Source organism: Triticum urartu, chromosome 5, assembly GCF_003073215.2.
Source record: "Triticum urartu cultivar G1812 chromosome 5, Tu2.1, whole genome shotgun sequence".
NCBI lineage: Eukaryota > Viridiplantae > Streptophyta > Magnoliopsida > Poales > Poaceae > Triticum > Triticum urartu.
This window is the reverse complement of record NC_053026.1, coordinates 460,530,665-460,541,800: the sequence shown is the minus strand read 5'-3', so window position 1 is coordinate 460,541,800 and position 11,136 is coordinate 460,530,665. Positions and strand designations below refer to the sequence as shown.

General features: G+C 46.2%; 1 protein-coding gene across 1 annotated transcript; it reads right to left on the bottom strand.

Annotated features, from left to right (window-relative positions):
• Nucleotides 1-7,774: 7,774 nt before the first annotated feature.
• LOC125556284 lies at nucleotides 7,775-9,270 on the bottom strand. The gene is made up of 5 exons (XM_048719053.1): nucleotides 9,035-9,270; nucleotides 8,594-8,948; nucleotides 8,365-8,526; nucleotides 8,208-8,271; nucleotides 7,775-8,066 (listed from the first exon to the last, which is right to left on the bottom strand). Exons 1-5 carry the CDS (start codon nucleotides 9,182-9,184, stop codon nucleotides 7,877-7,879), a joined length of 921 nt encoding a protein of 306 aa, XP_048575010.1. The 5' UTR covers nucleotides 9,185-9,270; the 3' UTR covers nucleotides 7,775-7,876.
• Between the last annotated feature and the right edge of the window lie 1,866 nt (nucleotides 9,271-11,136).

The window sequence follows — 11,136 nt, the reverse complement described above, 5'->3', positions numbered from 1 at the left end:
CAACCCACCTCGAAGCCTTTGAGAGAGAATTCCTTGCGAGGATAAAGCCCTAACCACCCAGAGCCAAAGAGAATTAGGCATCACTTAAGTCTTCTTGTCTGTGTGATCTGAAGACTTATTACACTTGAGGACTGTGAATCCTCCAGCCGGTTAGGCGTCGCATTCTGAGCATCCAAGAGACATTGTGGATCGCCGGTGAACGAAGTCTGTGAAGGTTTGGGAGTCTACCTTGAAGACTTACCAGAGTGATTGGGCAAGGTCTGTATGACCTTAGCTTAAGTGGAATACGGTGAGGACTGGGTGTCCTGAGCTGCGTGTTCAGGACTGGGTGTCCGGGATTGTGTGTCATCAGGTTTAAATACCTAGCCGCCCTAACCAGACGTACACTTGTCACAGCAACTGGAACTGGTTCAACAAATCATTGTCTTCAATGAGTCACTGGTTTCTTCCTTCCCTTCTCTTTACTTACTGTTACTCCTTGTGAAGTCATTGTATGTTTGCACTATCTTTTGTCTTCACTGAGTGACTGTGTGATCTGTTTGGCTTCTTAATATCTTCCTACCTGATCCTTACTACCTAGCTGCTATTAGTCATTGTGCTTTCACTTCATTGAATACATGACTATGGTTTACCTAGTGTAGTCTACCTTCCGCTGCATGGTAATAGGTTTATTTCTATCGTTTGTCTTCGAAACTTTCATGTTTTGAAGACTTCCATAAAAATCGCCTATTCACCCCCCTCTAGTCGATATAACGCACTTTCACCTTCCTATGTTTTTCTGCGACTCTCGCTGTCTCATCACTCTTGCACGCTTCATCAATTAGCTCAGCATAGTTCTTTGTCAGCACGACGTGCCTCACGGCTTCCATGGTTGACTCAGGTCTCTCGTCATACACAGCCAGAACTGCGTTTGTTGTCTGCGGCGCCAACGCGTCGTCAGAGTCCCAAGTCCACCGCCGCCTTATGAAATGGCGGGGCATCCGTGTCACATTGTTCATGTCCATTACTTTTAGTATGTGATAGCACACAATGTCGTCCCCTTCAAACTTGCAGCATTGGCAGTAGTATTCGCCTTGGCCGATCGAGGCTTTCATGAAGTAGTTCCTTCCTTTGTCCGGGTCTTCAGGTTCTGAATCTGACATGCCCAAAATAGAACACACCTTGAACGTATGTTCGTCCACCTGGAAAGCCGTGAACATGCCGGCGCGCTTTATTTCTTCCTGGAATCTGCAAGTTCTGTGTGTTTTCTGTTAAACTATCGTGCACTCTTTTTTTGTAGCACCTTATGTTGTCATGGAAATAGAAATACATTTTGTTTGAACATGGAAAATATAGTACATTGAACATGGCAAATATAGTACCTTGAACATGGCAAATATAGTACATAAGACATGGCAACTGTAGTACATTAGACATGGCAACTGTAGTACATTAGACATGGCAACTGCAGTACATTAAACATGGCAACTGCATAACATTTTCAACTGTCCATCGTCATTTCCACACCAACATTCCCAATGGAAGCACATTGCATAAAACATGGCAACTGCATTTTATTAACACATGGCAACTACAGTTGAGTAAACATGGCAATTGCATTTCAGCAAACATGGCAGTTGCATTTTAGTAAACATGGCAATTGCATTTCAGTAGATATGGCAACAACATAACATTTTTTCAGTTGACATTGGCATTTGCATACCAACATGCCCAATGGAAGTACAGTGCATTAAACATGGCAACTGCATTTCATTGAACATGGAAACTGCATCCGGGTAAGCATGGCAAACAGAATTTCGATTGAACATGGCAACTGCAGCTGAGTAAGCATGGCAAACAGTATTTCATTAAACATGGCAACCACATATCATGGCAACTGCATTGCGTTCTATATGGCACCTACTGCCTTCGTGCTTTGCGCAAATAAGACTGTAACACAACTGACTTACTTGTTAAAGATCTTGTTGGTGTATATCTTGCTCATTTGCCTCTTCATTGGTAAATACGTTAGCAATTTTGGCTACTTTAGCGCGGTGTTCGCTTCTTGCTGTAGCTCAGATCCCAGTATTTTTTTGTTGCAAAGCTGTGTACTGCTTGGCAAACTGTAGCAATGAGTTTCCAGGGCTCACGTACCGCTTCAAAACAGCATTGAACCCCTCGCTGCGCTGCGTAGTCTGCAGAAACGGGAAGAAGCAATGCATGAAGTAGGACGGCACCCAGTACATTCGCTTCTCCCACAGGCTAGCAAGAGTCTCGTTGTCTGGGACTTGATATGTTTCAATCATGGCCATCCAGCTCCTTTCAAACTCCTTCGCCGTCAAGTTGTGGTCCACGCACAGCTCGAATGCCTTGTGCAGCTCTGGACGGTCAGCAAAGAACGGTCCTAGCATCTCCTCAGCCTTCTTTATAATGTGCCACCTGCAGTGCTTGTGCACTGCCAACGGAAAGACCTCCTCTATGCCTGCACGCATGCTAAAATCCTGGTCTGTTATTATGTTCATCGGAGCAAGTCCATCCATGCACTCCAAGAAGGTCTTGAACAGCCAAACGTACTCATCCATGTCTTCGTTCCGAACGAGCCCGCATCCGAACTACAACGACTGATTGTGGTTATTTATTCCTATGAATGGAGCGCATGGCATCTTGTACATATTAGTGATATACGTCGCGTCGGATGAAATGCAATCTTAGAAATGTTTGTAAGCTCTCCTTGCAGCACCATCCACCCAATACATGTTTCTGACACGGTCCTCATCATCCAACCTTATCCTGTAGAAGAAATCTGGATCTTCCTTTGCTTTCTCATTGAAGTAGGCCATTGTGGCCTCTATGTCAGCCAACTTGCTCTCTCTATGGTACTTTGCCTTTAGGTTTGTGACGTCAGCTGGTATGTAGGGCATGCTACTCAGAGTCCCTTCTTTGCTGTGGATGAGTGATAGTATCTGGACCATTCTTGATGGACTGACGTTACAATCATGTAGCAGCTTTATGAATTTCTTTTCGAGGGGGGTGAATCCTCTATGGGCGGTCAGAAATTTTACCAGGTCGAACTTCTTTATGAGTTTGTGGTTGTGCTCATCAAAATATTCAGTGACCACCCACTGTGCTCCATCTACGTTTAGCTTACATCGGACAGGGCATTCGGTCTTGAGAATGATACCTCTCTTTCGTTCCGGAACGACAGGCGCAACACCTTTCCCCTTCTTATTCCTTCGTGCCTTGTGGCACCTCATCTCACCTCTGTTGTACTCGTTAGTTTTCTTAATTTTCCTATGGTATTCGGTGTTGACCGCAAACCCATGGAACTTTAGATATGTCTGGTAGAATTCCTTTGCTTCTGCGAACGATTCAAATCTCTTCCCAACGTACGGTGGCTGAGGTAACATGATCTCCGATTTCCCACCATCTTCATCCCCTTGTGCTTCATCATCAATTTCATCATTCACTTCAGTATCGGCGGCAGTTTCATCTACTTGAGTGTTGCCAGTGCTTGTGTTCAAAGGGGTGCCTGTCGGCATTGCTGGAATGATTGCCATTTCCGACTCTGACTCAGCATTGTTTGCGGCATGATTGTTGGCTGGCTGGTGGAACGCGTCTTCCGTGCGCTCAGAGCTCCCCACAGTAGATGTCCCCGCGCCGCTATTCACTGTAGTTGTAGGCCCTGTAATAGAAAAAACAGGTACGAGCGTAAGATTTTGCTTAAATAACATGTTTATTGTAACGGATCACATCAACTTCAAGTGATTTGGCATGACATCATTCAAACAGCAAGCCGTGAGTCTGCGTGTGGACATGCATGGCAACTGTAGTTGTCTAGTCATGGCAGCTATAGTCCAACAAACATGGCAACTATTGTTTGCCAATGCACGACAACCAGCTCCTTTTTAGTACGAAAACTTGGATTCTATATGCATGGCAGCTGCAGTCCTGCATACATGGCAAATACTGCTACCAATACATGGCAACCAGTGTGTTCTAGCATCAAAACTTTGCATTCTAGGCTTGAGCTCACTAGGCAAATGCGATCAACCATTAGTGCTGCACACATGCTTCTAGCAGTTGGCAAATTTGCGAAGACAATATATGACTCATTGCACACAACCACTTGTTAGCGTTTTATGCTTGATTTTTTCCACCATCACTGATACAAATCTTCTTTTTCGTCACGTGCTATTTGCCACAAAAACAAATGTAGTGCTCTTTTGTGGTTCAATTTTTTCCTTACCTTTTTGTGCTGCATGTGCCCATCTTGTGTGGTCTGTCACACCAGATTGACGTGCTCTATCTGCAATCTGTGAAGCTTGCCATGAGACGTTTGCCGGGGTACCACCACCGTAATAACCTGTAAGCATCATAGTAGTTGGTCAATACATGGCAACTGTAGTTGTCCTGGCATGGCAACTGCAGTTGTTCCTCCATGGCAACTACAGTTGTCTAGGGAGGGCAACAACAGTTGTCCAGGGATGACAACTGCAGTTATTAATTCATGGCAATTGCAGTTGTCCAGTCATGGCAACTGCAGTTGTCAACTATGCTCCTTCTGCTAATTCACCGTCCGCAACTTCACTTTTTATTGACTCACCTGTGTATGACGTCGATGACAGGTACATGGGTGCTGCCTGCTGCCACGTGCTGCATGAAGGCTCTGCATTTTCCCCCGACATAACTTGTGAGTCTTTTGCCAACCTTTGCAAGTTTATTTTTCATGTCCAGACCAGTATGTGTTCTTTTTCGTATGCGTTACCTTGATTAGCCATATTAGCTAGTTGAAGTTGGCTGCCCGTACATTTGTCAGTGTTAGCGCCCTGTGACTGAACTTGCCACGGAGCCCCCCTGAGTGTGTTTTGGTCATAAGAACCTGTGAAAAAATGACAGTGTAGGACATAAGTAGAATGTCATCTTCATCGTCGCGAACATGGCAAATGTTCTTTTCTTTTGTTATCACGCATCATACCAATGCCTGCATAATGTTCTAGTAGTGGCAGCAACGGCCCTGCAGAAATGAGTTGGCTGTACTCCGATGCATCCCAAGGGGGCGTTTCTGGTCTTTAAGAACCCCAAGTATCAGCGCCATCTTCGTGATTCATTCTTTTCCGCGTCTCGTTTCTGCCAATGTGCTCTCAATCACTGCATGAACAAGAATGCATCAACAATCCACAAAAAAATGTATCCTTGTGCTGCTTGCATGTAGAAGTTAACACGTCAGTGTTATCACATTTTCATGCGTAGGCAACCAACATATCATGGCTAGTAGGACATGCACATCCACTATCTTTTCTAAAATCTGGGTGCTAGCTATCCGTTTGATTCGATGGTATCAACCTCTACAATAGGATGACAAGCAATAAGTTGACATGGCGGCAGTTGACGACAATGATAGGTGGCAACTGACGTTAGACACCAGTGGCAATTAATTTTCACACACCCCATTATTCCAAATTTCTCAATTTTCTCTCCCTTTTTATGAATTCCTACACATCCATTCATTTACCAACTACGTGCATCAATCTACTGAGAACTTACAGTTATCTCTAGCGTAGTACATGGCAGATCTAGTGTATTCTGCTTGGCAACTGTGAAGACACACAACCTATGTAGTGTTTTACCCCTGTAGGATGGATCTAGTTGCCAACTTCGTCGGTAATTTTGCAATTTTCTGCCCAGAAGAAGGATGAGAAGCAGTAGGGAGATCGGGAGATTCACCTGCTTTTAGCTAGTCGTCTTTGGAGGGGGGGGTGGGGGGGGGGGGGGGGGGGGGGGGGGGGGGGGGGGGGGGGGAGATAAGGGGTGTGGTTTGCGGTGGGAAGGCCCTACGGATCTGCTCTGGTTGCCATGGCAACCAGAGAAGGCCGGCGATGGAGGTAGGGGTTCGGGAGGTGGGAGAAGATGGCGGCAGTCGGGATTGGGGATCGATCAGAGGCCGGGACGGCTGGGTCATGCGGGCTGTTGGGTCCTCTGGCCCGGACGTGCGGGCGGGGTTGCCACACACCGGACGTGTGAGCCGTGCCTTTGCGCGCCCGAACGCGGTCGTGCGGGCTGGTTCCTGTCCATGCCACACGAGGTGTGTGGCACAACTACCTGATACACCACACGTGTGGCAGTTATCGGGACCCAACATGTAAAGCTGACGTGCTAATTATGCTGTCCGCCAGCACTATTTGAAAAAAAACAGTGTTAGTGTTGATGGAAAATGACGCCCCCAACGAAAGTTGTGACTAGCCGTTTTTCCACTAGTGTAAATACTTCTTCCGTTTCGTACTCTCCATATGATCCTTTTCTTTAGGAGCTCCAGTCCTTTTTCAATTCCTTTCCAAGCAGGTGACACATCCGAGGACCATATGTCACCTTTTGTGTAATACTTTGACCTAAGCACCGTCGCACACAAACTGTGAGGATGTTGGATGAGCCTCCACCCCTGTCTGGCTAGTAATGCAACGTTAAAAAGGTGCATGTCCCTAAAACCTATCCCTCGTGCTCTTTTATGTTTAGTCATGCGTTCCCACGACATTCAGTGCACTTTCCTATGTCCTTCTTTATCTCCCCACCAAAAATCTCTTACCATTCTCTCATATTTTTCGCAGAATCCTTTGGACAGTAAGAAAATTCCCATGGCGAAGGTTGGGAGAGCTTGTACCACTAAGTTAATATGTACCTCTTTAGCGAGAAAAGCGATTCTGCCATGCATGGAAGGTCCCGTGCATGCATCTATCGTTGATCTAGTTGGAGATCCGAGTGCATGCAAACTACCCTTCTTCCTATACATGATGTATTTGCTATTCCTTGAATTAATATATAGCTCGTATCATGTTAGTCATAAATGCACTTTATGCCATGCCGCATTGAGCTTCCCACCTGTCCCGCAACTTCTTCTCTGTGCCCCAAAGTCTCATTGTTTCTCCTGCTTGTCCTCTCATCACCTTCTTTGCTCCGTCCCAACTTTGCTTGTATGTACGAAACATCTGTTTGAGGTGAGGTCATGTAAAGAAATTGTGTTTATAACAATTAGTAGTTAGTTAAATTGTTTTAATATGTCCAACAACACATTACTAGCCGCTATATTGTATACATATGTTTGAGACTTCTACATGCTTTTCCATGATGGGTGATGGGAGGAGGAAGAAGGTCGGCATCAAAGCAGCAATGGGGAATAATGGATCCGTACAACATACTCGAAGGTTGGAGAGGGGGATAACTATTGCATTGTTGGGCCTAAACGAACATGTATCCATGTTCCCGTATTAATGTTGACCCACAATTTCAATGCGTATCTGACAGGACAGGTGAGGTATTGTACTCCCTGCGTTCCAAAATATATGTCTTTCTAGAGATTCCAATAGGTGACTACATACGGAGCAAAATGAGTTAATCTACACTCTAAAATATGTCTACATGCATCTGTGTGTTGTAGTCCATTTGAAATGTCTAAAAAAAACTTATATTTCGGAACGGAGGGAGTACATATCCCGTGCATGGGAGAAAATCCAGTCTCCCTCTTTTGCAGCATAAGACATAAATCTTTCAGTCCAATTGTTATATCTTTTTCCCAATTTATCCATGATCAGCTGAAAACTTTCATCCTTCATTCTTCCTTCCAGGGTCGGAAGTCCCAAATACTTGCTCTCAGATGTCACGGTTTCCACTTCCAAGACCGATTTAATATCCTCACGCGTTTTATAAGACAACGATCCCACACTCTGATACAAGTTCAAGCTCCGGTAATTACAATCTGGCTATAGCGCAACAACTATACGTATTCGACACAGTTTCATGAATGTGCAATATAAATGAAACAACTTACTACGATAACAAAAATATTAAGGCCCCAAGTGTAGGATTCTACAAGTGGCACTATAAAAGCACGTTTACATAACTGGTTTTATAAGACCACGATCCCACACTCTGATACAAGTTCAAGTTCAACCTCAGACAACATTGCGCGTAGCTCCCGTCTTCCTTCTGGGTGCCTTAGCATTATGTTAAGTAGCGGCACAGCATACTTGAACTGCTTCTTGACGCCAGTCACTTCACAAGCAAATGTCAATGAATAGAGCATAAAAACAGGCGCCCTGTGTTACAAAAGTGGGAGAGATAATTCTATTGTCAATAATAATGATAGAGCATAAAAACAGGCACCATGTGCCAGTAAACAACCAAACAAGTTCTGCCAACGACAATGTACTAAAAAAGAAGACAAACATGGAACTCACATGATAGCATCAAGTGGAGAATATTTTTTATTGTAAGTTACGGCCATGATGAGGAGCATGATAACTGCACAGGTTAAAACAAACAACGAAATTAACCCACAGAAGTTTGGTTTTGAAAATAATTATGTGTGTATATGAGGCCTGGATAACAACTAACCAAATTTAAGTCGGGTGATGAGGTCATTGGCAAAGCCCTGTTTCCGGAGCTCCAACGAGACGACGCTGAGCTTGTAGAACGCATAGCCGAGAGCGGTGCTGACAAACGTGGACGGATCCATCCTCCACAGTTGATAGCACCCGACGCAGCCGATCAACGCTCCTGAACAAAGACCTCGTCAGATCACATAAAAAGCTATTGATCCTATGATACACATAGGTTTATTTACCGAAGGGCATGCCGATGTGGTAGTCCTCCGTGTCGTAGACGGTCTTCAGGGACCGGAGGTGGTGGAAGTTGTCCAGGAGTGGACGGAACACGCCGGCGATCATGGCTTTTAGCGCCGCGACCGCCTCCGTAGATTCGCGCGAGAACCGTTCTTGCATGGTGGCGAAGTCCTCCCGGCGTAATTCGTCTTCGTCGGGGAAGTAGTCCCCCCACGGCCACAGCTTGGCGTACGGGTCGGTCTCCGCGACGCCCTCTTTATCCGCTGGGTCGCGCGGGCAAGCCTCCTTGGCGGCGGCGCCGTCGTCCGCCGGAGCGCGCTGCTTGAATCTCAGGCGCGCGTGCGCGCGCAAGGGCCCCTGCTCAGTTAGTCACGATCGGGCTCAGCTCGGAGAAGAACATCATTGAAGGAAGAGAGGAGTTAATGTGCTAATGCAATGCTCACCACCGTCGTCGAGCGCGCCAGGCGGGGCGTGCGGGCGGGCGCGAGGAGACAGACGCGCGCAGGGGGGGAAGAAGCGGGCGGAGCCGCCACAACGCGCGTGGCGGCGGCGAGAGCGAACCTCCCGGGGGACAGGACGAGGGGGTAGGCCATCGAATACGGCACTGTGCGATGGACGTCGGACGGTAGACCGAGACGCCGAGACTTCACCAGGTGCTGATACGAGCGAAACTTGTGCAGGTCTGGTCGATGGCTTTGACACGCTGGTTTGGTTTGGTGCGCTCGTTTTCCTTTTTTATTGAAAGGTCGTGTGTGTGCCGTATATATCCTTTAGTAGAGGTCGGACTCTGACATCGTGAAAGGGTTTGACAGGGTCGCCTGGCAATTCCTCTCAATTTTGTTTTTGAGAAACTCTCCCCATATTTTTATGGGAAACGTTTCGGCGCGGTGCGCCAGCCGAACGATTCGGCCGGTCGCTCGTGAGCCACGCGATCAGCCCCCCATCGTACGCCTCCCGCATCGCCCTGGCCCACCTTATCTTCTCCCATTTTCTTCTTCCTCCCGATCCCCTCCTTCCCTCTCAGCCTTGCGCGCTGCTGGCCCTCGTCTTCATCTTTCGGATCTCGCCGCCAGCCAGCCCCAATCCCGTGCAGGTCCCTACCTCCAATCTCAGTGCCCTTGCCCACTTCTCCGCTGCCGCCCACCCTCCCCCGATCACGGCAACAGCAGGTACCCTTCTTCCTTCTCCCTCTCTCCCCTTTCCTCCTCCTCTCTTCCCTTTTTGCTGCAACCGGCGACAGGCCAAACGCGGGGAGGACCAAGGCGCCCGTGCTACAACCATGGCCACAGGGAGGAGCCGCAACAGCGGTACTGGGAGAGTTGCAAACGGCGTTTTCTCGTGCTACAACCATGGACACAAAAAGATACATCCAGTAGATAAAAAAGCTTCAACCAGACAACGAAATACAGGAAAAGTTACAACCGTTTGACAAAAAGCTTCAACCCGCAGATGAAAAAGCTTCAAACAGAGATTGAGAAATCCTCCTCGACGACGACCATGGCGTCTTTCTGTGTTTTTGTTGCAACCGCAGAGTAAAAAGCTGCAACCTTTTGTGAAAAAAGCATCAAGCTTAGGTGAAAAAAGCTTCATTTGGCACGGTCGAAAGCTTCGATCGTAGTTTGCAAAAGTTTCAACAGACCAACCGTACAAAATGAAAAAGCTACAACCGTTTATGTGAAAGCTTCAAATTGTATTCGAAAAAGCTTCAGCCGACGAAATAGTTAAGTTTCATGCGAACACTACGAAAGAAAAAAAAAGCTACAACTGTCGTTTTGGAAAGCTTCAACCATGAATTGAAAAGCTTCAACCCGCTTTATAGAAAGCTTCAACCAACTCTATAGAAAGCTTCACCCCCACGAGTACACAACGAAAAAGTTGCAATTGTTGACATGAAAAGCTTCAACCCTATTGTAACATCTCAAATTTCCAATTTGGAATGTTATATATTAGATCATCATTGCATATCATATTTTATTTTGCATTTTGGTTGATCCTAGAAATCCTAAGCAACTCAATGACCCACGGAGAGAGTTGGGGATTTCGTTATTTTCATATTTGAGTTTTCTCAAATTTTGAGAATATGATCATTTGATTTTATTTATTTTATCATCAATTATTTCTATTACAAAAATATGAGAGAGGGAATAAAATGACTTTCCCAAAATGAAGAAATATTGAGGATCAAATAATAATATCAAATAAGATTTTATTTCGGAGTTTTTCGGTGTTTTATTTGAATTTAGGAAAAATGTGCGTTTTTCAAAATTGCATATAGGTCCCAAATAAATGTTCACCTTGTGAAGCTTGATTTTAGAAGCCCGTTAAAATTTATTTCGGAATTTTTGGAGTCCATTTAGTATTTTTTTTTCTTCTGCGCGTAATTATTTAAAAAAAACGCGCACCGACCTAACCGGGCCGTGTCCGCCTGGGACTCTAGCCCGGCAGGCTTTATAAGCCGGGGCAGCCCACCCGGGGCAAACCCTAAGCCGCCCCAGCCCTAGCCGCCAGCTCCCGCCAACGCCGCCGCCGCCGACCCGCCGCTGCC